Source organism: Cygnus olor, chromosome 7 (genome assembly GCF_009769625.2).
Source record: "Cygnus olor isolate bCygOlo1 chromosome 7, bCygOlo1.pri.v2, whole genome shotgun sequence".
Lineage (NCBI taxonomy): Eukaryota > Metazoa > Chordata > Aves > Anseriformes > Anatidae > Cygnus > Cygnus olor.
The window spans coordinates 34,653,178-34,681,068 of NC_049175.1; the positions used below are offsets into that span (position 1 = coordinate 34,653,178).

The window sequence follows — 27,891 nt, forward strand, 5'->3', positions numbered from 1 at the left end:
TGCTGGCTGCATGTGAACACGCACGCGTGGTGCCAAGCGGCCGGGTTTGCTGTTCCAACACCGCTGCCACCGAGGACATAGCCTCACGGCTGTGTCCCCCTTCTGCAGCAAGTGGTCTCTGCACCGGAGACACAAAGGTGGGACTTCCCTTTGCAGTTCCCAGGACGAAGCCCATCTACTAACAGCTGCCAAGAGAGGAAACCCTCTTTCAGAACCAGCACGACTTCAAGTCTTATCTATTACAGACCTCCCAAATTCCCCCTCTTCCATGTGCCGCCTTAGGACAACAAGATAGTCAAACGGATCTGCTCTGGATTCATCTCCTGCACCTCTCACAACTGCAAATCCTTTAGGAGATGCTTTTTACTTCGTGAGGCACCACCCGTTTGTGACCCTGAGCGCCACCTTCCCTCTGACAAGTACCTGTTTACAGCCTCGAATTTTGTAATATTGAGCCTCGAGAAATTCATTACCTCCACACACTCTTGCCATGCCGATATTGTACAAATGCCGTTTCTCTTTCTCCTCCTCAGCTGCTACCATGATTCATGCTGCCGTTAGCTTTCCACAAGCGACCTGCTTTGGTTTATTGTAGCCCACATTGTCATTCGTCTTAAAATCAACCCAAAATATAGCCAGGCAGATAAGCCTGTTCTGTTGTCTTCTGCCACTTCTGGGGATCTTCCTCAAACCGTCAGCAAAACAGCCAGCTCTGCCCTTCCCACGGGACCCATCCCTCCTCCTCCAGGGAAGAGCCACTGCTCCAGGTCCACTACTTGTGCTTCTGCCACGGAGCAGCCGAGGAAGCTCCTTCTGTGCCTCCTGCCCCACAGGCCCGGCGAATCCAGCTCTGCTCCTTCTCAGAGGTCTGAGAGCCTTGGTTTTTTTTCCTTTTTGCTTTAATGACATCTGCTTCTGAAGCACTTTTGGTTTCAGTAGACCTGGGTGCTCTTTCCAGCCACCTTCCAGCTCTCCATCCCAGTGCTCCAGACTACGCTTAGTTAAAGCCTCAGTTTTCGCTCTTTGCACAGCTACCACTCAGCTGTGAGCAGCGAAGCACGCATGGCAACCCAGTCGTTCTTAGTGGTTAAAAAGCCACAATAGATTATCAATTATTTTTGTACAGCACGCTGTCTAGAGCAGAGCACAGTGGGTCCACATCTAGGAATCATTTTCACCTTGTAAGTTAATTTTTTTTTTTCTTGAGAGCATTGCAGTGAACTAGACAGGCTGGCTTAGCACTTCATTCACAGGAGCCGAGGCCAGTCTGGCACACCTGGGTTTGAGGTCGAGTAAAACAAAAAACGTGGCAAGCAGCCTAATCGTAACGAGAACAGGAATATCAGGATTTCGGGTAAAACTGAAATATCAGACGCAAAGAACAGGGAAACATCCTATCACGTGCACAACTAACACACCTCCCAGTGGCAAGCATCCAAACCAGAACAATAGCTCTCAGCACACAGCCAGCACCACCCAGCTGAGCCAGGCTGACCACGCAAAGAGAGCCGAAAGGTGAGCAGGCAGCGGCGGTGCGCAACAGTCCTTGGGCTTCAATAATTCAACAGCATTTAATTCGCTGGTGGAGAGAAGGGTGGAGTTGTTTTTTTTTTTTTTTTTCCAAAGCATGACCTGCACGGATCTAGCACCTCCGTAAGGGACGTGCCAGCGGGTGGTGGGAGCACCAGGCCAAGTGGGGCCAGGAGCTGGCCGTGCGTGTCTGCAGGAGGTGGTGGGGTGGTGGAGGGAAGCTGGGGATGTGCCGCCACTCTGCAGGAGTTGTTTTAAGCTTGTGGAACCACACAACTCTGGGAGAGGCTGCGTGTCACGCCACCAAACCATGGGCATCATGCTGGGCAAACCCGCTGGCACCAAGCTCAGCACACGATCCACAGAAACCGAGATGGAGACAGGAATCCTCCGGCCAGGACGATGTGCAGCCTTGCATATTGCAGGAGTTTTTAATCACAAACTTCCCAGGGTTAGGTGGAACTCCTTTTCATGTGTTGCTTCAGACCATCGGTAACAGTTCCAGTGCTAATAACCTAACTCCTTAATGTACAGAGGAAAAACAGCACTTCATGAAATATTGATACACACTTGGAAATTTGACAATTATCTCCAGAGCTCCTCGGTAAAATCTGAAAGCAAATAAATAGCAAACATTTCCTGTACTCATTAAAATACTGAAAAACAGAGAAAGAAACCTACTCATTATCCATTTGACAAATATAACCTATTATTTTTAATAATGCACGGGCATTCAATGCACAAAATTTACAGCTTCTCTTGCTTAAAGAAACCATTGGCTTTGTAGACCTAATTTTAAGAAATGCAATAAAAGTAACTTATGTGGAGCTGATTGCGTTTGTAGGAGAGGGCAAAATCTTTCTTCTGTGGCAATCAATGGCAAAACTGCCATTTGTTCAGATGGAAGTACCACTTCACTCACTGCCCTGCTTTGGAAAATGCTTTTCTGGAAAGAAATTCTCAGAAAATTAGGAAAATATTAGAACAAACTCCATCGCTGCTCTCTCACCTCCTGTGTGCCCGTGAGACGGTACACAGGCTTGCCCTTTGGCCAGGGCACGCTGCAGGAGATGCTGCACCGTGGTGGGATGTGAGGGTGAACCGCAAGTCAGAGAACACCTCCAGTTGCTGAATAAATGAGGGCTGGAAGAGGAAAACTTCCAAAGCAGAGCACGACAGGTTGCTCAGCACTGCGCTGCACAGGTCTGGGCTTGGATGTTTCCTCCCTGAGTGCTGAGGAACCGAACCACGTCCACTGCAACAAGTCAGACGGGGACATTTCAGATCCTTAACCCAAACGTTTCAGCCTTTAAGCTAACAACCTGCACTCGTATTCAGGTCCACTGGACAGGAGCAAGAATTAAACAACAGGAAACTGGAGATCAGCAGGAACTGCAGCTCCTGCCAGGAGGGTGCAGAGCTGTGGTCAGGCTCTCCTGTTACTTCGGTGTCCCAACAGGACGGTCTAGACGCTGATAAGCCCTCTGCTGTCCATGAGAACATTCATTTAAAACTATAATAAAGCATTCGGAGGAAGGCGGACCACACAACAAACCACTGCATGTGTCATTTCTACTCCTGCTTTTTTCTCACTCTGTCGTTAACAGTGAGAGACCCCAAAAAGAGCTCAGACTATCACAAGAAAAGGCTGATAATCCACACCGTCAGTAAGAGGAGCGTGTAGGAGGCAGCTTGAAACTGCCCAGGGATTTGCAGCGTTAGAACGGGCGTCAGCAAACGTGCTGGGCTTAAGAAGACCGGCAAAGATGTCAGGGGTGCACCTTCAGGTGTCTGCAGCCCACAGTCCTGCAGCTCCTGATGCGGCTCCTCGGCACCCGTGGGTCCCACCTTCACGCCTGGAGCACACACCCCAAATGTTCCAACGGGACCTGTTCTTATTTTCTTCTTTCTTTTTTCTTTGAAAGTATATCCTAAATTATTACTTATCATGGTGTGTGCTGTCTGAGCAAAGTCCCTTCTGTTTATTTACTCACCAAGCCAGTACGACAGCCTCGGAAGTAACAAATTGCTTGATAACCAAACCAAACCAAACCACTCCTGGCACACGCTTCTGACTGCGCAGAAGTGCTGACCCAAATGGATAGTGACTAATATACTGATTATATTTTTGAGAGTTTTTCCTCCCATTTTCATCTGTGTATCTATCAGCATACATAAATAAAACACAGAATGCGTTCTTGGCTGTTTATGTCAGTATTTACCGAGGATCTTCACCAGCTCCAAGCATTCAGGTAAGCCCTACCGGTTTCCTTCTAACAGCAACAACAACCTGCTTACCTCTCAGGTTATAGAGCCTAAAGCACCTCCTTCGGGGGGAACTATGGCACTTCTGGGAGCTGTGAGAAGACCTTTTATTCGCACACTTCTCCCAGCCTCTCCTTGGCAGACTCTGCCTTTCTATTTTCCCTCGGCCACCCCACGTTTGAGGTTAGGTCAAGGTCTTCCAGCCACCTGCAGCCTGGACCCAACACCCTGGGGAATTAGGGTGCAGCAGCCGAGCGGGGATGCTGTGCCGCACGGAAAGGGGCGCGGGGTGGCCCCACGCAGGCAGGGCTGGGGCCGCCTTCGGACGTGCCATGAGATCTGCGTTTAAGCCGATTGTTGGCCTCGACACCCCTCGCGTTGGGGGAGAGGGCGGAGGAAGGAAAGCCGGGCTCTAATCCGCTCCATCTGCTCTGCAGCAGCTAATTGGATTGGGAGTGCAGAAGGCAAGGCCCCCGGACGCGGCCCTGGCGGTCGCGCCGGCCAGGCACAGCCGCTCACAAACCTCCTGTTTGGTTGGACAAAGCTGCTCCAGTGCAGGGGGCGAGGGTCCTGCCTCGCTCGCTTCCAGGGCGCTCCTCTGGCCAAGCCCTTGCTGGGGATGCACGCGGCTGTCGTGAGGCTTGGCTGCCCAGCGCCGCTGCCACGGCTCTACCGGAGAGGTGAAACTAACGCTGCGTCGGAAAAACAACACGTGAAAGAGGCAGCAAGCAGCATTTCATCTCAACAAAGCACTGGGAACAGCAGACAAGAGATTATAAATTAGCTTTCTTTACCAAAAGCCACTGGAATGCTGTTAATGTCAGGTTTTATTTAGGTGCAGAAGTCAAAGGCTCGTCAGCCAGATGCTATACATAAACCTCACTAATATACGTCCTACGTCTGCAACATTTATTCTAAATCAGTGACTTAATGATTTTGGTCTTCTACTTTTTAAGGATTCAGCTCAGCACCCACTTTCGCTTTTAAAAATAACAGAGAATTCAGTTGTGCGGCATTTTCATTAAGCTGGTCTGCAGCGTAATGCTGCGAGGAAGACAAGCAGAAGAAATATAAAAAATGTTTAATACAATAATGATCAGAAACCTTTAAAATTTTTTTCCCTCTGTGAACACTAAGTTTGTAGCTATGGAAACTACTTATGAGAAAGCTAAAAAAAAATGCCAGCAAGTAGAGTCCAAGAATGAGCTGGATATATGAAAATCCTAACGGTGATAGTGAACTCCAGGCACAGGGTAAAAGGGAAGTGTAAATTGAAGATGACAACACTTGTGTGTCTGAAAACATGTTCTCCTCTGTCAGGCCAAATTCATTTTTATTGCCACGGAACTCAAGTCAACGAATTGTACCTGGAATGAGTTTGATGCTTTATATTGCTTTTGATAAGACCATTATAAAAAGCACATTTCAACCTTTAGAAAAAATATTTTAAAAGTGCATTTTCTGCAACCAGTGAGTCCCGTGTGCATGTTGGCCAAGACAGCCCGTGTTTTATCAAGGTAGTTTCCAGCACCTCTCTCGCACCCCGTTCTTCAGCTCTTCTCCCTTCTAATGAGAGCAGCTCTGGTAATTTGGATGCGAAGATCCACACGTGACACACATCTGCAGGCTCATCTGCCAAAAGGAGGCTGGTGAGAGTCTGTGCGTGCCCGTTACGCCGAGCCAGGTCTGTGTGAGCCTTTCCAAGGCTTTCCCAAACTCAGTGCGAGTTATTTCCACCTAGTAGCCATATCACGCTGCAGATCAGTGTCTCACAAACGAGGCGGTGACTGTCAGGACAGCAGACACGAGCAAGACATGTCTGCTTACTTCAATTAAATATTTTCATATGGAAGTTACAACCCCAGTTAAAACAATTAGCCCAGGGTTTTGCCAGTGCCTGCCATCCAGACGTACTTTACCTGGAGTAACGCACTAGCTGGGAATGGCTCCAAGGACTTGCTATGGTCTGTCAGGTCAATGTGCAAATTAAATCAGATTTATTCAGTACATGGAGCTCGCTTTGGTGCTGTTTCAGCCTGCATTGTTAATTGAGCTGCTTTACATGTATACATTGTGATTACATGCTACAGTCTGTACAGAAGATGTGGAGAAGAAAACCTGCAGCTGATTTCTGAACTGTCCGCTGTACGGTACATTGGGCAGGGAATAAACCAACATCAACAAATGCTCATGAAATTTACATTGTGTATGAAATATCACTGCTATACTCTCTCTGCCCATAAAAAGCTATTACAATTTCAACACGTTACTCTTAAAAGAATGGGCAAATTTAGCTCTTTTAACCCCCCTTGAACAACTGTCAAGATTCTTGCCCCTGCCTGTGCCCTCTCTGCTTCGGGGGTTGCCCAAAAGAAAGCTTCAGCCTGCAACTGATGCGTGGTTAACGCAATTTTTGTCTGTCACAGGGTGGAAAATGCCAATAAAAGCATCACCGTCAAGTGTTAAACAGTATAAGCAGAGCTAAGCTAATCACAGCAAAAGGCATTTTTCGCTGGGCTCTAAGCTGATAAAACAGAAGGTGAGTCCCCTTCGGACCAGGGAGAATTACTTGTGCAGGGAAGGCAGCTACCCTCAGCCTGACTTTCCCCGTGCAGGAAAAGGGCAGGATTTTGACCAAATCTTACCTGGCTTGGCAGCCAAGTAGCGTGACTTCGCCTTTATTACAGTAACTCCCTGACTTTATGGGGGCAGCCCCGCTCCTCACCCTTGTGCAGACACAGACAGCATCCCCGCTCCGTGACCATCCGCTTTTGCATCTTCTTATGTGAACCAGAGTTTGAACAACCATCCAAGATGCACGTTTGCAATAAAAGACAGTTCCTTGCTGGAGCTCCCTAACTCCGACGCCAGGAACACAAATTGGACCGACTCCTCCTGACGGAGAAGTGTAGGCTAGCTACAGAAGTACAAGACTTCTCATCAGTTAACTGCTTCAAGGCTGAAAAATTGGGTACAAAAATGTAAATTCAGTAATACAGTCAGAATAATAGCAAACATACTACGTTGAAAATGCAACATTTTGGAGAGGTGGCTCAAGCAATCTGAGCAGTGACCATTTAACGGTTTGCACTCACCATCTCTGCTGGCCTACAGGATTTATTTCCCTGCATTACCACCTACTCCGGCAGGAGACTGGCCACGAGCCCGCCCTGGCAGCAGCCCGCCGGCCGACACGGTTTTGTCACTCCAGCTTGGCAGCAGGGTTTTTTCCTGCTCGCCACCGAGGTGACTTGGTGTGTTCACTCCCCGCGATGCAGGGCATGGCAAGGCTGCAGGAGCAGCGGGCTGCGAGGGTGTTTCTCCCCCCAGGAGCCATTCCCCATGGCTCCACACACAAAATCTGGACGACACGAGGAGCAGCAGCTCTGCCAGCACCCCGGCGGGGGGGATGCCGGGATGGAGACGTCGCAGTCGTCTCCTGCCGCCACTGCAACGTGCTGAGGGTGGTCATCCACCTTCATGCAATCCACCCAGGAAGGGCAATTCGTCTTGCTTTTCCTCAATAATTATTTCATCAACCCCCCAGATATTGCAGCACTAGGTCCCGTTGCTGATTTTCTCCTTACCTCCCCAAACCAGTGCGAGGGGCCTGTGCCCATGCTCCTGCCCAGGACGCGATCCCTGCCCTCGGATGCCCCGGGCAGCAGGAGCCGTGTCCCTGCCACACGTCCTCTGCCCAACCCCGAAGCAAGCAGCAGCTGTGCAGAATCCACACGGAGCGCCTCAAAGCTCGGCACAAAATCACGAACTGGGTATCTAGAAACACTCATTTGAAAAGACTACGATACATAGCCCAACAAGACTTTAAAAACAAAAAACCAAAACCCCACAAAATGATCTATTGTAAACCCCTGTTCATATACCAAGCTTCAAAACATCAGTGGACTACAACAGACATTTTACAAGCCTCTGCTGACCGACCAGACATCAACCTACACCGACAGAAAATATTTGCAGCCATTTAGAGACAGAGTTTAACACTGAGCTTGCTTTCACCTTGTGACTCACGTATCCACTGCAAAGGGTACAGCCTGGAGAAGGCTCTTGGCTCCTAAAAATGCATCTTTTCTCCTCCTGCCGGTAAATACGATTTTCCTGGATTTAGTCAAGTTTCTGCCATCCGCTCAATGTTTTACGAACACGCTCGCATAATTGGAATGCTCGTTTATCACCTCGCGTGTAAGTGTGAACACTCCTTAGCAATGGTGTTCCTTAAAGAGTAATTCCTCAACACAGCTCCAACACCTAGAAACCGCCACGCCTTCCACTCCTAATCACAGCCCTTCGTTTGCAGCGGGTCTTACCTTGGCTTCTACTTCTAAAATATAGTTTAACGGGAAGGAAACCTCTCAGGCTATTTGGAAAATAAAAAGGGGAAATAAATAAAAATGAAGACAATTTTACAGGTCCTACTTCAGCTAAACCTTTCAGGGACTTCAATGAGAAGATAATCTTTCTGTGATTATGGCCAAACCCTCTCGTTGCTTAGCAACACATAATTAAGGAATATGTTTTCAGATCCGCTTTGCAAGCTGGCCATTATCAGATGAAATTACTGGAGCAACAAATGTCATCCTCATGCAAATGAGTTGGTTGTAGGGGGAAAAAAAAAAAAGAGGCTCGAGTAGTGAGAAAGAGCTCAGCAGCACAGAAACGCTGCCGGCTTCCTCTTGTTGCGCACCGGTAATTCTTTCCCAGAAAATGGCTAATATCGAGATTTTTAAGACAATAAGGTTTGCGTTTACCTACGAGACAAACGGCAGAGGGGTCTGATTGTCCTACCCGAGGAGGCTGCTCCCAATGCATGTGCCCCAGCGGTGCCTCGCGCCAGGGCGTTCACTGCGGCGGCACCGACCGCAAACAGACGACCAGCTCCGTGCTCCCCACGTTACGCCACTTTGTATTTTTTTTTTTTTTCCAGGCTTTGGGAAATTGTTTGTTTAAAAATACTGCCTGGGTGTACCACTTTCGCCTGTGATCCACGTCAACACAAAGCGCGTTGCCTAACATTTAAGTATTTTTTATAAATCAGCGCGCTGCACCAGCTGCATAAAGGATGCATAAGCGTGAAGGAAATGGCATCCACTTTCTGGCTGTGTAATTATGGTGAGCTAGGGAAAGGGGTGCGCCAAACGTCTGCATTTTGACAACTTTATCATTTCCACTCACAAAATCATTCTTTATTTAGATTCCTGTGGAATGTCATCACCGGCTTGGCACCGTTTCTATGCCTATAAATGGTATACTTTTATTAAGGCTTTGTGCGTGTGCTCGTAGGTTACATTGCTCAAGGCTTGTTTGCATGGCAGTTCTGCTAAACTGCGCCGAGAGCAAATTCCCCGCTCGCGGACTCACTCCCGGGAAAAACATTTCGAGGGTTTCTCTGCGCATTTCTCAAGCAAGTCAAGCCACAAATGATCGGATTTTCCGAATTTCCTCTTACTGAGCAGCGTGTTTGTGGCGGCTCGTTTCTGCCGGGCTCGGGGCGTTATCAGCAGGGCACATCTCCCACGCGGAGGAGCTACGCCTGCCCAGACCATCCAGCCCCGTAGCTCAGTGGCGAGGGCCTGAGCGCTTCGGGAAAGGGAGGGGGAGGAGAGGAGCCACCATTCATTTTTATTGTTCCAGGGCTTAATGACAGGCTTTTAGTTTTAAGCACAGTCCTATTACTTTAACAGCTATATCGCTTCCCTTATAGGCATCTCTAGGAGGAAATCAGGGTTTTTATTTTATATGCCTGATAAAACAGCAAATTAATAATAAGAAGAAAAGACTTAGGTAATGGCCAAAGGTAAGTCGATTCTCGAATAACACCATTAGCTATCTGATGAATTTAGTCAAAACAATGCTAACCATTTCCTCCGAGGAACACATTTGTGCCTGATAACAGTGGTAAAAAGTCAATCTGCAGCAAACCCTGTAGTCCTAATTGCTCAGTGAGCACAGTATCTAATCTCCCATTCTCTACAAACAACAGAAACGCCAAGATTAACCGTGGAAGCATTATCTGACATACCGCTCACTTTTAACCGAAGTTAGCTAAGCAAATAAAATATTGAGAATTTAACTGCAGAGGGAGAACCAGCATCTTTAGCTCTGCGTAGCCCTACACGAGGGCTCCTTTCTCCTTTTCTAAACAGGAGAGTGCCTAGTATTTTGGCACAAAACCCCGAATATATTTGCCTGCGCTTTTTTAGGGGTTCACGTAAGCAACAGCGAGGTGGTTCTAAACTACCGTATGGACAAAGACCCTTAGAGAATTACTTGGTTCGGGCGACGCCATTGTGGAGACGATGACGGGCGGCCCCGTGCGCCGGCTGAGCTTCGGGTACGGGGAGAGCTGAGCAGGGAACGTGGGTCCGGTGGGGGCCAGGCCGTCCCCTGGTGCGCCCGGCCGGCGGAGGAGCTGCGGGCTGCCGTGTGGGCTGGGGGCCGGCGAGGCCACCGTCCTCTCCCTCTTCATCAGCTCCATGGGCACGGTGTACGTGGTCGGGTACGCCGTTTTGGGGCTGGCGTGCGGGTTGGCCGTGGTCATCGGTGTGCCGGCGGGAGCGCAGTAGGTGGAGGCCGGCCGTGGGTGCATGTTGCAAGGCAGGGGGGTGTTGTATCCAGAACCAGGGAGGAATTGCGGCCCCTGCGGAGCGCCGGCGGAGGCCGGGTAGGTGGTGGTCTCCAGCAGGTGCTGGGTCGGGGCGCTGGACGGCCTCCGGTGCATCTCCCCTGCCCTCGGGGAGGGCGGCTGCAGTGGAGGCTGTGGGGCTGTAGGGCCGTCAGCAGCCGGCCCCGAGGCGAGGGGTGCCCCGTAGTCACCCGTCAGCTCGCCACGGTGGCTGAAGCTGTTGGAGCGGGTCCTGGGGCGCAGCGCCCCGCTCCTCCGCTCCTGCCGCTGCAGCTGCATCTCCGCCTTGTAGTTGTGGGCGATGCGGGACAGCACGCGGGCCTGCCCCAGGTTGGGGGCCACCGACTTGATGTCGTTCTCCTCCATCATGGCGAGCAGGTTGGGCGAGTCGAAGCCCTGCTGCAGCAGGGCGGCGAAGGTGCTCTCCGAGACGCCCTCCGCACGCAGCAGTGCCACGAACTCGGGGTCGAAGCTCCTCTTCCCCTCCTGCCCGGGGAAAGCGGGCGGCACCGGCGGGTGGGACGGGGCCGCTGCCACCGCCTCATAGCTGTCGTAGGGTCCCTTGGTGCCCGTGCTCTCCCGGCCCGGCCCATAGCCGCTGCTGGGGTCCACCACCAGGCAGGTGGGGGCGGCCTGCCTGCCCCCCAACGGCTCGGGCGGCCGCTCTGCCCCATCGCCGTAGGCCGGCCGGCCAGGGAAGGCTGGGGGCTCCGCTGCGTACCGCAGGACGGGGGGCTCCGTGCCGTACCGCGCTGGGGAGACGTCCCTGTTGCGCAGCCGCTGCCCGTCCAGTGCTTTGGGGTCCCTGTAGAGGCGGGCGGCCTCCGGGGGCACGGGCGGGCGGCCCGAGGCCGGGTCCCAGGACAGCCGGCTGCCCGGCACCCCGTATCCCACCGGTGGCCGGCTCACCGCCTGGTAGCAGCGGGGGTCTTTGGGCGATCTAGCCGCCAGGGATGGGTCGCTGTAGTAATCCTGGGCGCCCCGGCCCGCCATGGCTGCCTGCCGGTCGCAGTAGGCGAAGTCGGGGACGGAGCCCTTCCTGAGGGGGCCCGGGGCGAAGGCGGCATCCTGGTAGGGGTACGCCTCTTGCTTCAGCTCCGCGCCGCCCTGCAAGATGATATCGTTGGCGCGGAGGCCCAGCGGCTCGTACCAGCCGCCCTCGCTGCCGCCGTAGGTCAGGGAGCTCCTGCGGCCCGGCGGCCTCTGGTACTCGAAGGCGTTCTCACCCTCCCAGGCGCCCTCGTACCAGCCGGCGGCGTCCCAGCTCTGCGAGCGGCCAATGTTGGGGTGCTTGCTGGGGATGGGCATCGCCACGGCACCGCTTGCTCCCGCTGGGATGGAGAAGAGGAGGCGCCTTCCTTCTCACCGCTTCCCCGGCCAGCATCAAAACCAGACCGTGCCCGGCATGAGCCCTCCCTTCACAAGCCCACCGGTGGTTTTATCTTTCCGAGCGTCGCCTGAATTATTAATTCTTCGAAACTTTAGCAGGCAAAGCATACAGCAGCGCTGTAACCCGGCCTCTCTCCAGGCTGGCAGGAGGAAGGGCTTTCCGTGCAGAAGAGGGCCGCCACGCTCAGCCCAGATGCTTTATCCTCTGCCGCTCGGGACGGTGCGCTCACATGGACAACTGGCCGAGCAGTGCCGGGGATTAGGAGCTAAATAAAACTGCTAAAGCCTTCGCTCCATGTGACATCATTTCAGCCCGATGAAATCTCCTGCACCGACCCAGCCAGCAACCTCAAAGCAATTTCTCCCCCGGGAATTATTATATATATATAAATTTTTTTACATGTTGTTTTTTACATGTTTTTCATCTGTTTTGGTTGTCGCCTTCCTCCTAAGTTCACTGCTCCCATCCGCACCAGCACCCAGCAGGAATCAGCAGTGAGATAACGAAACGTGCACGCACCCGCATGTCCCCACGCACACATACAAAAATAAAAAAGCAAGCTCCAGTGTCAGCTCAATCTTAATCCACCCTGATGAAATGCTAATCCACTGCACACAGCTAAGGACAAATTAAATGGGAGCAAGCAGGCAGGCCAAAAAAAAAAGGCCAGTGCTAGATACTGAGGAATACAAGAGCGATTAGAAATTAGTTAGGTATCTGTTTAACACTTTATGAATATTGTAATTTGCTTTGGAAATTACATTTTTTGTTGTAGTTTCAAATTAGCTATACTAACTAGGCTCCAAAAGGATCCTTTACATTATTATCATAATACGCAAATCCTTTCATCATCCCAGGACAGAAAATTGTGGAAGTGTAATCTGGAATGTATAATTTTAAGACCCTACCAGAGGTCATGGGGAAGGAGGGGAGGATCAAAGGATCTAAACTCCGGTCCTACAAAGGAAAAATGAGTAGCAGACTTTTGCCTATTATCTCTGGTTTCCTTCAGAAAAAAATACATGTTTATGAGATGGAAAAACACTCAGAGACATCAGACAAAACTCAATTTGTTTCTAGCAGTCTTTCAATATTCATATGGATTAAGGGTTTTTTTTGTTTGTTTTTTGTTTTTACAGTTAGAGTAGGCAAAAGGATTTAGATGGAATCACAACACAGAAAATCATTACTTGGAAACATAATCAAAATTTCCATATATAGTTACCATTTTCAGAGGAGCTATTAAAATGGCTCCCCAAAACACCTATCTAAATTATCATGAGCTGCTTACGCTCAAAGATTCCTTTTCCTAGAACAATAGGTCAATCATTACTTATTTTGTTAATCATTGTGAGTGAAGCAACATTTTCCTTTTCTAATTAAAAAATTTAGAGGGAAACGATTTTGTCTTTCTCCGCTGCGGTAATAGATTTCTGCACCTCAAACGTGCACCTTCCAGGACAGACCCAGTAAAAGGAATAACAGTCACTTCTGGTCTGTTTGCAAGACAGCTTGTGCGTTTTTCACTGCTAATCCACAATAAATGTTTAGTGCGCTAGCCATCACATGATAGACTATTGTGCTATTATGATAGCTAAATCACTAATACAGCCTAATGCTTCTACTTGCCTATCATACTAATACCTCGGGGCTATATTTCTGACCCAAATACTGACAGGATCTTTGAGTAATCCCTAAATTTCTTTATTGCAGTAAATATTATAAATCCTCTTCAAACATTTTCTCCTCCAATTCCATCCCCAAGCACCACAGTCTTTAAAATTATGTTGGATATTACACAGACATGCAAAACATAGGCCCCCAAAGATTATTTATGCAATTCTCGGAGAATATCTGATTGGCATCATATTGAATTAACTAACAAACTTAAGGCACATTGGAAAATTTCTTCTTTTGTGAGATTCAAATTGGGAAGACACATTTGTGGCTTATAAATAAAGCAGAGAACATTTTAACAAACAAAAACATTTTATTACCACAACATTCTGGTAAAGACTGAAATGTATTCCCAAATGGATACAGAGAGATCCATGCCATTTGTTTGTTCTGAAGCAGCAGAATAAAGCTACCAAAAATGTATACTCAAAAATAATAAAATGCTCGTCTATAGATCAGGGGCATCTTCCATCATTGTTTTCACAGAAATCAATAACGAACTTAGCCACCATGTTAAGCCCTGGTAGACAATGGGAAAAAACATGTCATAGAGAAATTAAATTCTGTAAGTGCTGATCCTGAACAACTGCACGGGAAGTCAGAAGGGAGCTCTGACTATTTACTGCCTCTTAAAAAGACAAATGCTTTGATAAAACCTTGGGTCCCTCGATGGACACGCAGAAGAGACTTTGTCCAACCCAACAGAGTGGTGACCTGTGGCCATGCCCTGCCCGGCTCAGCTCACACGGGGCTGAGCAGGAGCAGAAGACCCATCCTGGTCTCCCTTCAGCCCGGGCAAGGAGCAGCTCGCACACCCACCCGAGCACCGGGGCACCAGCCCCTCCCGGCACCGGACCTGGGGCACACTTGCTGCAGGAGCACTCGTGCATATGGGTGGTTTATCCCACATGCACTGACCTCCATGGAACAAATTCCTGATTCCTGTGCTCCAAGCCGAGCACAGGTAAATGCCTGCAGGAGCAGGGGCCGTGGGACTTGGCCCTTTCCCCAAGCTACGTGGCACAGGTCCTCGTGGGAGGATGTTACACTCCCCCTGAATCAAGAAATGCGTACAAAATGACCGGAATGAAATATTTATGGATGGGCAGTCAGGATTTTTTCTTTTTCTTACTTTTGCATTCTTAGCAGCAGCTCCTGTGCAAATGCCAGTAACTCCTCAGCTATTTCTGAATTCAGAACCAGGCAGTGATCGCCAGGAGAGGACGCGGAGGCACAGGAGCACAACCCAACCCAACTGATCTCATCTGCACTTCTGGGAAGAGGAGGAAGGCGCTGGCAGCAGCATTCCCAACGTGAGGGGGAGATGAAGGACCACGGGACAGGCAGAAGATTTATATTTCCTTTTAATTCTAGAGGTATTTAGGGGAAAAAAAAAAAAGACATATGAAAGCAAAAAAAAAAAAAAAAGCTGATCAAGAGATTAAGTGCTCTGGTATTTCAGATCACATGAAAAATGCACAGTTGTGACTTAATACGCTGGGTTTCAATCTAGTGTTGGTATAATGTATGGTAAATTTTGCTATGATACAGCAACTACAGAAATCTGCTCTGAAAACAAGTAACGACAGAGGAGAAGAAAGGTGGGCCCACCATTTCAACACCACAGTCAAAATGGATGGGATGAGATCTGGCTCTGGAAACCATTCCCAGTGGATCTGAAACACGTATCTTGCCCAGTGCCAGGAAGCTCAGTTTTCTTTCAGTGAGGAGAAAACCTGTTATGTATGTAAAAACTGTGATAAGAAATCAGGATGCTAAATCTGCAACACAAATTTGTAAGCAACATTTTTTGGTGTCTGTAGCACTGACTCGGGGGAGGTTGGATGTGAAATGTAATTCACATCGAAGTAAAACATTTCATTTCAAATTCTGAAAGCAAGTTGCTGGAAAGATTACCCTGTGTAACAAAACAGTACACTTTTTCTTAGTTTTGTTTTTTACTATTTTACAGTACTTTCCAAGTACAAGTTTAAATATTGTTTTTACATGAAACATGATTTTTTTTTTTTTACATGCAGCAAAATGTTGACGTTTTCTTCCAAATTGTTTTCTTCTGGGAGAGAGCAGAACTTAAACAACATAGTGAATATGCCAAATGTCATTTTGGGCAAAAACTGTAAGGTGAATCAGTATTGAAAAAAGGCTATTTCCCTCTCCAAGGCAAAGGAATCCTACCTGTTGTAGTGAAGAATCCTCCAGAGGGTAAGTACATCTCGTGTTAATGGAGAGAGCAGGTATCAGGATACCCAGGCTTTATACTTCGTTCCACCACTACCAGCAAGCAAATTGATTAATCTCTCAGTCACGGATGCCCCTTCCATCAAGAGGGATAAGATAATATACACCTTTCACGTTCAGATGGCGTTCAGATTAATCAGTGTTTGTAATATGATTTCAGGTGACAAGGTACAAAGCACCGGAAAGCTAACGGTGGGATAAATGCTTCTGCCCTGAGTGCCTGGGATTTCCAGGACCGTGTGTGATTGTGCCTAATGACCCCTGGTGCTTGGGGTGCCTTTTCTGAGTGTCTGCTCCCTACATGCAGCTCACAGGGTGCCGGGAAGCACCACTGAGCTGGTGCTAAACTATGAGGTGGGATTCAATGGCTGTTACGGAGCGGAGAAGGAATAGAGTGAGCGTGCTGTAAATGTTGCTCACGCATGCACACAAACGTTAAAGGAAAAAAATTGGGGGAAGAAATGCAGGAAGAAAATGTTCCAAATCCTTGGAAATTACTGCATTTGCTAAAATTTGGCTCTGCAGAAATCTCTCTCGCAGCGGCAATAAGCACTCTGCATAGATGGACTTTCTAACACTCTCCTGAAATTGGAGGCGTACAAAGAGAAAATTAGCAGGATTGTGCAGGAATCATTTTCAATAATCAAAGGAACAGAACAGCATCTGAAAGCACTCAGTGCTTGAAGCCATGCCACATGCTTTTACCAATTTCCAAACCAAAAGCGTAGATGCTTTGTAACTTCAACAAAACCCTCTCAAATACCAACTCAGCGCGGTACAACAAAACACTCTTAAGATCAGCCGATTATTAAACAATCATTGCCTCATGTAACTCCGTATTTTGATGACTTTAAAGCACAAAACAAAAGCTGACATCCGCGTGTAACTCGCCCCAGGGCTAGATGGAAGCGCAGCGTAACCGCTGGCTCGCATGCTCTACTCACCCCAGGAAGGCACCGCCGCGTGCCTCGCGGTGCTGCGTGCAAACTGGGGTTTGGAAACGGGTTCAAGCTGCTGACCCCACTGACTACACTCAAATGGGCCCAAATGGGCTCAAATGGGCTCACAGCAGCCAGCTATGTGCAGACAACGATCATGTGGGCTTTTTGTGTAACGAGGCCACGGCCACCTCTTCCTTTCCACTGCCAGCCAGCTCCACGTCTCACATCGCCATGTGCCGACGAGTCTCTGAACAGAGGCATTTCACCCGTCTTTCGTTGAGGGGTACGCTGCCTTGCATTACCTCGTATTTACTGCAGAATGAGGGTTTGAGCAGAAGCACCCCAAGGAGCACGCAGGAACTCGTCACCTCATGCTGTCCGGCTCCCCTGGCAAAGCCCTGGTGATTTGCGGCCGGGGATCAAAATCAAATTGTGGCTAACAAATGCAGGAGGCTAGCAGTCACCTAAAAAAACACTCATGCTTAAAAACAAGAAGCCCAGCTGAAAAACATCCTTTCAGCCTTTGTAATGAACCCTACAGGCTCTTGAAACTTCAATGAGAAACAGTTTTGCCTTCAAGTATTGGGAGAGTCCAGTAACAGTCAGCAGAAAAAGTATTGTGACATTCCTGGTTCAAGAAAGGGATAATAAAAATATCAGATGTCTCCCTATGCCATGAAACTACACACTGTCAAGGGCTACAGAATAAAAATCAATCTGGATGCTGAACGGCAGTCGAAAAGCCAGCAGACAAGGTTCATTGGGCACATCCCTCAACTATTTGCAAAGATCTAATCTACGAATGCTCTTAAAAATAATCCTCTGGAAATCACATCAAGCACCTTGTCTCCAAAACTGGGTATTAGACCTTGAGGTCAAAATTCATCATTTTTAATAAGAATTCAGGATCAAGACTTAAATAGCATGTGTAATGAAAAGCATGGGAATTATATCTGTCCCAGAAAGCAGTAGAGAAATCCATTGTTAAATGAATATATATTGTAATTCTGAACTCTGCCATGCATGTCTGGGCTTTGCATAAAAAATAATTAATTACTAGGTTGTAACATGGTCTTGAGGAGATAAACAGGCTGGAGTTCAGGGTGTCTTCCTGCTTTACTTTCCCTGATGATGCCAAGAGCTTGAAACATGCACGTCCCTTGCAGACTCAACACAGATTTAAAAAAACAAACCAAACCAAAACGCACACAAAAAACAGGAAGAAATATTATTTTGGCTAAAAGCTATTTATTTTTTGCTTTTCTAGAAGATTGATATATTTTATTATTGTATGGCAATAGCCAAAGTATCTGGTGGGGAGGGACCCCATTTGCCAGTACTTCTTATCACGGTCCCCAACCATCCACGGGGACGGCTCCTCCCTGGTGGGGTGACCCCGAGGCCAAAGGTGCCAGCCCCACGACCCTTGTTTAGGTCCACTGGCTGACTCATATCCCAAAACTGCTATTACCGGCAAGCAGTGACACTATCTTCCCTCAAAAGTGGGTGCCAAGCTGTAACTATAGGCTTTTTTTGTGAACTAAAGCTGTTTATCAATAAGTTTTGAAGTGCTAGATGGCAGTAGAGAGTGTTTTTTTAAAAAAACACACTACGAAGACTATCTAAAATAAAAGACAAAACAAGTTAATAGAGTTAAGCTAATGGGCTATATAAAAGTGTCAGTAAGAAATTATCAATGCCATTGAAGTTTAAGGCAACAAAAATGCATAACCAACTCTAGCAAACTCGCTCTTTGAAGAAAGCTCTTGGATATAACACACATAATGAAAACCTTCACTGTTTTGGCACCGAGATCCCTTACATCTGTTCGTGGATACAGAAAAATATAAAAGAAAAGTTGTGTAATGCATTTCTCTGCAGCTTTATTTTAGTATAGCCAGATGTCCCGCTCCTGTCAAAATATTTACTAGTAAATATTCAGCAGAGTTAGAATCAAACCTAAAAACCTGGTCCGGATCCAGACGTTGTCAGTTCAGGAAGGATTCTAACTTGGGAGGCAGATACGAGTTTTTCCTCATGTTTGGGAGGAAAATCCATCCCGTTCTCATCTGTCCTTGAGGACTGAGCATTTCCCATCACGTATCTGGAAGAGGCAAAGCAGCCAACTTCCACCCCCTGTGTTCGGCAGCGCTCCCAAACTCTGGAGCTCGGGAATATGTCGACAGGGCTGCCCCGAGGCTGCCGCTCAGACAGTGCTCAGCTCCGTGTCTCCTTGCGTATTCTGGGGGTATTGTCATCTTTCTGAGTAATCTTTAAATGCGGAGGAGGATTTAGAGTAAGGAGAAAAAAAAAACAACACACCAGACATGACAACGTGTTAATCCATAAACCAGTTAATTTAAATGGGAAATGTGGTGAGGATGAAAAATTAAGTTGATGGTATAGAAGTCATCAGCTGTAATTGTTTCTTAATTAATGACTTGAAGTTAGAAAGCTTGTTATATGGAACCTTGTCTTAAGGCTGGAGAAAATGGAAAAATACAAGGTGGAATTAAGAGTTAGATGCGTATTAAGTTAACATAAACGTGGGCTTAAATGCAAGGAGAAGACAACAGAAGTATTTTTTCCTACCTCTGTGCATGTAGCACTCACGTCCCAGGAAACAGGAGCTCTACTTCTTGCAATAGCTTGAGTCACATATCTATTACAATGAGATTGCAGTCCAAATTCATGATTTTTTTTTTCTGTAACCTTATCTAAATGTGTCTTACTCTTTACCGGATGCCTGGGGGATTTTGTCAGGCTGGCTTCATATCTGGCTCAAGTCCTACATCTTGTCATGCATATCCCCCTGTGGCATGTCACAGAAGATACACTGCACATAACTGAATGTATATAAAAAAAAAAAAATCTAAACAGAACTGGAAAACTACTTGAGCAGCCTCTGCCTCCCTGCTGGAAGGACAACAGCATACCTGTAGATAGGAGATACACCACACCTCTGTCCCAAAGCAGAAAATGTCTGCTTCCAAATAGAGTGAATTCTTGATTCAGCACAGCAAAAGGGTTGAAAATAAATCATGGAATAAGGTCAGTAAGCTTGAAAAATGTCTGTGAACCCACCGAGGTTGCTGGAACTCTCTTCATCCATACAATCGTGTCCAATATTAAAAAAATCTTAAAATTTTAACAAAACCTATTAATGACTAAGAGGTAATTAAAAACACTGCTGTGTGGCACACTTTCCACTGCCCAAAGTGATAAAATGAGGTGTAATCCAGCTTTTGTGTGAATTTGAAATGATTTCTGAAGCCTCCATAAGTGAAATAAGATGAATCTTGGGAGCAGCCAGACAGATCGTCAGAGAAATTAAATCAGCACAGGGAGTAATGGCAGAGCATCTGACAGACTAACTTTTCCTTTTGTCTAGGCCAAGTGTGGTAAGCAACCCATCCCTAAAAGCCTGATGGTTTATGTGCTTTGAGGTGGAAACTTAAAAAATGTATGAAAAGCTTTATTGTGTGGAGGAAATCCTTGTACTGTGTTTTGTAATCATGAAACAAAGAAGCTCAAATACACTAGGAAAAAAAAAAGGTCTATATTTGTTCTAAATAAGTCAGTTTTACTCAGGACAAGCAGTTTCTTCCACACTTGATATCATCTTTAACTCATTGTTTCTCATCAAATGACTAGTGGTGATAAGAATTTCCTGAGATAATAGGATTCTATTTCTAAGCAGCAAAAATAAGTATTATCAGATGCTACTTGGCATTCAAATTTGCAAGAATAGAAGAAAATTCCTCCACCCAAATATCAAACATACTAATTTTGGCCAGCATTACATTACAGGAAGGAGCAAGCAGCGGAGGCAGCAACTTTCCAGAGTTGCCCAGTCACTGCCGAGCCCCTCACGCAGGCAGTGCTCCGGACACAGGGATGCTGAGCACTGGAACAATTCACGTTATGGCATTACGTGCATCACAGTGCCTAATAACCGGCTATTTCCTACACACTACCACGTTAACAAAACACTAAGGCCTGGCAAACAAGGCTGCCAGAATTCAGTTTGCTTGTACAACTTTCATTTTGACTGCCTGGTAGCTTTAAAATACTTTTCCCAAACTGCTTCCACAGGCAAGGTTCCTCTATTTGTCAGCCTGAATGGACGGTACTAGCTGAATGAGAGCCTGTTCTGTTTTCTGTTGTTATTGGTGTGTGAGCCCAAACCTCAAGCACACGCTGTTCAAATAGTGCTGAAAAGCCAGAACCATTACAATTCTTCAGGGGCACTTTTATGGAGGGTTGGTTTTTTTTTTTATGATAAGAAAGTGCACCGCAAGCAACAATTGACTGTGTGAATATTAAGCCCACTTTTACACATGAGAAACTGAAATAAAGCACAAGTAAAATGCACCCCTGACATAGATCCGAGTTTGCATTTACCACAGTACCTGGCTTGACGTAGTATATTTATTCAAGCGTTATTGTATATGGCTTGCACTGACTTCCATTGCTGTCAGAAACGTGGAATACAGAATTCTTGTCCAGCGTTGAAATGAATTAACCAGCCTCACGTAGCCAGGACCAAGGTAACTCTGGTGATGATAAAACCATCATCAACATTTTGGGACTAACTGCTGCAGCCGAGGGCTCGGGGCCGGCTCAGAGCCACCCGTACGCAGGCTGGTGCCTCGCTCCCACTGACAAATGAGTAGATGGGGAGGGTCAGGGCCACGTACAGCAACCATAGTGACTGGAAGGCAAACACTTGAGGAATTCCTACAGCAAATATGGATTACGGGTAGAATCGGAGACGCCTCAGCCAAACAGGACACTAAGGTGCCGCTCAGAATATAAATCAGTAACTCAAAAAGCCAAGAGACTCGTGCATTGAGCTCTGAAAAGTCTTACGTGACCGTGCTGGCATTTATCAGCCACCAGACACACCAAAGGACCTGAAAGAAAACAAAGGCTATGAAAGGCTTGTGTGGCACTTTGAATGGCTCTGCTATTTTGCAAGGTACAGACAGCTCTGGTGGCACAAACCGATGCGTAAGGACACTATTTCCCACCGGATAATGACAAATCCCAAAGCGAAAACTCCATCAGGAAATGTCTGGGCTCACTTGGCCTTGCAATTATTTCTTCTCTTCGCTTCTTGTTCATCTCAGGGCTGCCACTTTCTGGGCGTGTGTTGAAAGCTTAACTGACTCATAAATGTCAGTGCAAACTTTAACCTATAAAGCCAGGCATTAAAATTTCATGGCACCGGAGCTGCAGACAGCAGGGTAGCGCAGTTGCAAAGGTACGGAGCAGAGGCAGCGCTTGGGATCATCAGGGAGGAATTTAGCAGGGTTGGGAAACCTGTGATTTACACAGAGGCAAGACATGCCATTACATATCCTGGATGTGCCAGACCACTGCTTCGTCCCTGTCAAGTGTCTACATCTGATGAGGAAAAGACAGCACAACCTTGCACGCTGCCATTGCAGCTCCTCATCTGGCTTCCCGGCCAGGCCGTTCCCAAATGCACTGCTAGCAGCATCTGAGGGCTGCTCCTCACCCCCCATCCAGCTCCTGGTATTACTTAATATTTTTTTAACCATATTCACAGAAGCACAGGATAAAGACCAGCTGAGCAGGCAGCAGGCTGGGCAGCAGAAGCGGTGCTTTGAGTTATTTCCTTGCACGGCAGTGCCCTGCAGGAGCGATGGATGCCACGCACCAGGAGTGCCACCATCTTCTGGGCTGGTGGCTCCTGGGAGGCACTGCTGGGCACCTCCTTCTACCACAGGTCGCAGAGAAAAAATGACACCTAGTATCTCCCTGCAGTTGTTTCCTAAATGAAAACGTGAGGCAGGTGAGCTTCTGCCCTGAGGGTTATTGCTGTTGACGGTTTGCAATCGCTGCCGTGATGATGCAGAGCGAAGGCCGACCCCGAAGAGCCCAGGAAGAACAGGAGGAAACTGCCAGGCTGACAGGGCACGCAGGAATAACACACATACCTGTAGCATCATGCAACTTGAGACCACCATAAATTAAAATTAAAATCAAGGTGGTCATGAAGAACAACAGAGAGGCCAGCTCATTTCTGGCAGTGCCTAAGTTTGAGGGCCAGCTACATGAGCTCTGCTCTCGCCTCCTGGCAAAGGCTCTGTCCTGCCCCCGTGCTCTGATTTACCCTGCACCCGTCTGTACCTCACCCTGAGCCTCCTCCGTTGCAGACGTGAGCTCTGGCACCCAGAAGAGCTCCCCACCTCGTGCCCACCACCCCAGAGCACGGGGCAGCGTTACACAGCACGCACGGCCTTCAGCACGAGTAGCCAACGGGGTCACACACCAACTTCATTCTTTCAACGTCTAAGAAATTGCCTCAAATTTGGGAACAATAACAGGCATGCTCCTGACACCGCAGCAACCCCGCTGCAAAATTTAGACCCTTTTTTTTTTTTTTTTTTCAAAGCAGAGCAGGAGGGTACTGCGGCTCCCAGGCTGCAGGCTCGGGGCTCTGCTTTGTTTCAGGCACAGCAAAAACAACATTCTTCAACATCTCCCGCTTAGACATGGCTGAACAGTTTTTGCTGGAACGTTTTTTTTTTTTTTTTTTTTTAATTTACCCCGAGGTAAAAACTCATCATGAAATGGAAAATTTCAGCTCAAACATACTTAAAATGTGGCAAAATTACAAGCAAATGGGAACAGATTTGAACTAGGGGGTGCTGGACAACTCTAACTAAACACAGCACCAGCAGCTCCACCTCCAAAGCATATTTTGACTCGCTACGTAATTAGCCACGATTCCACACACAGGAATTATGTAAACCACTCCACACATGCTATTTTCAAAAGCCCCAGCCATTCACTGGATACGTCTTTCCACCCACAGGGATCCAATTACAGAATCGGCACCCAAACTCTGGGACAACCAGAAAAGAAAGAGAAGGGTAAGCCAAGACTTTGCTTCACTCTGATGGGCCTCACAAACTCATTTAATTCTTAACAGATGACTCTAAATGGCTTTATTGCAGGCTGTTGCCCTAATATTTATTTATCCCTTAAGTGTGCACCATTATCTCACTTGTATTTTCCTACAGAGCGAAGTCTGTTGGTTGATGCAAAGCGCTCGCCCCTTCAAAACAGCCTCCTTAGCAGGAAAGGTAGCTCTGTCATACAAAGACCTCATACCTATATATACAAAAAAACACAGAGGAACTGGTCAAGCTGAGTAATGCGATGAGACTGACCTCCCTCTCCTCCTGGAAGACTCATAAACCTGCACGTAAAGGCTACGAACAGGCGTTTTTAGAGGTACCACCCCTGTGCGTGGCTCGGATTCTTTTCCTGTGCCAGATGCACATTTAACGGAGTCATACAAACACTACAGCTTCTTAAAACGCTCTTAGTACCGCGGTAGTTTGTAGGCTGTTTCCTTCAACATGTGCCTAGCCATGTTTTCAGTAGACCCGCAGTAAGAAGAAACCTTCGGTGGCAGCTTGTAAAGCACGAGGAAGACCCAGCGCGTCAGTGGTTACAACACGTAGCGGGAAGCCTGAGGGTATTTCATCTCCGGAGCTGCCGCCACCCCGCCGCGATGAACGACGTCCGTTCCTAGAGAGCCCTGCCAGGGGTTGTGTAGAGGAAAAGGGATGGGACAGCACACCGACTTCGTTAAAAGCACAGAAACCCACCTACGTACCACAAAACATTAAGCTTTCCATCAATTAAATGCAGGTTCGCATCCCTTCCACTTGTTTAAAGAGAAAAGCTGCACAAGTGCCTCCACAGAAGAGGAGCTTTTTAAGAAGCCACTTTTCTGGACCACGCTGTACTTGGCTCGATGGAGCAGAAGCAATTCTTCTCAGCAAATAGCACGCTGTTAGAAGACTTCTCTCATCAGTCTACTGAAATAGCTCCCTAATTTCTCACCATATTTCACCAATTTCTCCACGTACCTTTCCAGACAACGCCAAGACAAAGCTTGTTTTTTCAGTGTGTGTTTTCCCAGCAGCTGGAACACCCTCTCTTTAGTTCTTTACTATTGCTATAATCCAAGAATAGGAGCCTCTAATAAAAAATAGCCATCAGAGATGCCAGTGTAGCATACCGCAGTCTTATAAGCCTAGTATTTTGCAAAATCCAATGCTCTTTGCATTTTTTAAGGTAGGTTTAGCACCGTTGCTTACAGCCAGTCATAATCTGTTGCTTATAAACACAGTACGAGTGTCTTACAACCGTGAATCCCATCCCTTCAATCAAATCACAAAACAGGTGGCGAACGACAAAGTATACTTTAAAAAGTTATGTCTTCTGCACATTTACAGATGAGGAAAGAATATCTTTTGACCAAGAAAGAAGAAAAAAAGCTCATATATCAGAGGAAAGTAATCTAAACTTCAATCACATCTAAAGCTCTGTCAGCAGGTTTGTCGTACGATCCTTTTGAATTTCTTGTAAGCTAAGCAACTAGATCTGATAGTAAACATCAAACCAGGAAGGCAGCTTTTGAACATCCAGGCTCAGCTGACACAACTCTTTTAAGTTCAGTTCAAAGTAAATTTTGAAGATGAGATAGTGTACTACACCTGAGTGTTTATGACATTCAAAAGGAGAAATACGCAGCTCCATGCCGCAGCACACACTCTGGATGCCCCTTCCTAGCTCCTCGCCTTTCTCTGCTTTGCCTCCCCCCCAAAAAATCAATGGGGCTGCACACCCTGCCCCCTGCCCCAGGGACACCGCGCCGCTAACGTCAGTCCAGTCCGGAGCGGGTTAATCAGAGAGGTAGAGCTGCTTCTACATCTTTTTGTATTATGTGATTAAGCGAAGAGCTGATTTCTCTGGTCCTGTTGGCTTTTCTTCGAGCTTGGCATCCAGTCTCCCAGAACCGCTGCCACTTTCTGAGGAACATTCGGAGCGTTCGCAGGGGCTCTGCATGCGCAGGACAGCACGAGGATCACCCCGACGGCTCTGAAGCTAACTCACTCATGAGAAGTGTAAAGCAATAGCAAAGGAGTTCTGCTTTGGCATGCTAGAATAAGCAATTTATAACACAAATATCTGTGCAAAACTCACCCTGTCATACTGTTCAGCATTTCCCTGGGAACTCCACAAACCCCACATATTTTGCTAGAACGGATGCAGTACAACTCCCACGAGAACTCTGCAATTTCATCCAAGAGCAAAACCTATTTCACTTTGTTGGCATTCAGGTAATACAGTGAATTGTTACCCTGCAGGCCACTATTCATCTCCTTAAGAGCAGATAAAAACCGGAGCTCCTTAAAAGACACGACTTAAGACATCCTTCCTAAAATAACAATCTGCTCTGCTTTTGCTACTGATGGTAAAACTTCCCTGAGTGTCAGTTTGCATAAGAAAAGGACTGAAGTCTACACCAAAAAGTCCGAGGTTTCTTGCCATCACTTGACTTCCATCATACGTAACTTAAACTATGTGAGCTGCAATAGGGAAAGGTTACCTACAGACTTCTTCTGCTGGAAAATGGAATAAATAGAAGGTAAGAGTCACCTGTGCTGTGCCACTGTAACATAAAATTAGCAAAGAATGATTTACAGAAAATCTGCCTTATTACACCAACAAAAGAAAAGCCACTGTAACAGTTTGCCCCAAAACTTGTGAAATACTTCAAGAGCTACTTTCAAATTTTCATCTATTTTTTCTACTGTGATAGTCAACATTATGGGAGATGGTCAACCTTTGTGTCTGCTGCGCGAAGCGGCAGCTCTGAGACAGCCGAATCTCTGCCCTTCCGGACAGGGGTGGCTGCATTGAGGTGGAGGATGCTGAGCTTTACCCAAATGTCCTGCACTGTGCTCCCCAGCCCCATAAGCAGCCCGAGGCAGCAGCAGCAGCAGGCTCGTGTCCTCATCCTGGGATGCTGGAACCGGCACCGCTCGTGAGCACTCGGAGGGAGAGCAGCAGCAGCCTTGGCCACCTGCATCCTGGCCCGAGGAGATCTCCAGGAAGCAGCACATTTAACAGAGCACGACCTTTTTCTCAAGGCAGCACAAATTTAAGCAGCACTTCAAACTGGGAGTGACTACAGCATTTCAGTAGAAACCAGGATGAAAGGAGAAGATTTGGTAATTAAGCAGTCCTGTCCGCAGGACTGCGAGGAGGAACCAGCGTATCCCTTGCCAACGTTTCAACACCACTATGACCGTATTTTGTGTCAACACAGAAGACGGGAAATCTAGTCATGGATCTGGATCTCATTATCTCTAAGTGCTGTACAAAACAAGGAAAAATGAGGTATTCTACCTTAGCAGTCTGTCAACTTTCACAGAGTAGTGGAGTATCCTCTTACCTTCACAAATTCTGTCCAGTCGCTGTCGCTTGACTTTGTGTTTATCCACAAGTGCCATTCTTGATGGTATTTTGCAACTTTCTGATTCAAAAAGCAAAGCAGTCCCCCAGGAACTCAGGAAAACTCACGGGAGTCGGCATGCATAACGCCACTATCGATCCTGTCGAGAGACGAGAGGAGCTGGTGAATGGGACTTCCGACACGGGAGGTGACACCCACCCACCCCAAACAGCCCAGCAGCCTTGCTGAAACCAAGGCTGCGACTTTAGCACTTCCAGCCTCAGCTCTCACACTGCAAATCAAGCACACAGCCCCTCTATCTTCCCTGCGATCAGAAAAAAACAGCATCCTACAAGAGAACTGCCGAAGCGCTGTCTGGCCTTCCGAGTTTTATTTCTGCCTTAAAAATCTATTCCTAGCAGACAAAATCCATTAAGCTATTTTGTAGGCTCACAGATACTGAAACATTATTACAGAGTATATAAAAAAGGGAAAGCAGCTTTTGCTCTTCCAGTGCTTTCACACACGCATACACACAACCACTTTCACGTCTTAGTTAAACCTTGCCCTGTAAAAGTCATCACTGGACCTTGAATTTGCAGCAAGACCTTGATACACATCCCAGCTGCCACCAGAGCCCGTCCCTTCACACTTTCTAACGTGCACACCTTTAAATGCCGATAAAATAAAGCAATCCACACAGTGGTGTGCGTGGCATTTGTGAGAAATGCCCTGCAGGCTCTTCTGCAGTTTGGTGACACGGAGGAAGAACCTGAGCAGGTTCTCTGAGGTCTGCTGCTCCGCTTTCTACAGAGATCAAAAGGCTCGTTTCACGCCTGAATGCTCAGACCCCCGTTCAGGCCGTGGACCCCGAAGGTGCCCCCATGGGACGTGCACCCAG

The 27,891-nt window shown here is 47.4% G+C and overlaps 1 protein-coding gene across 6 annotated transcripts in view; it reads right to left on the reverse strand.

The window, feature by feature from the left end:
• Nucleotides 1–27,891, reverse strand: part of CTBP2 (C-terminal binding protein 2) — a 124,006-nt gene that overhangs the window by 27,289 nt on the left and 68,826 nt on the right. For all 6 annotated transcript variants that reach the window (XM_040562940.1, XM_040562943.1, XM_040562944.1 and 3 more), the window contains exon 2: nucleotides 26,991–27,150. In XM_040562940.1, the coding sequence (XP_040418874.1) occupies nucleotides 26,991–27,048 (58 nt within the window). In that variant the 5' untranslated portion in view covers nucleotides 27,049–27,150. The remainder of the gene's footprint in view (nucleotides 1–26,990; nucleotides 27,151–27,891) is intronic.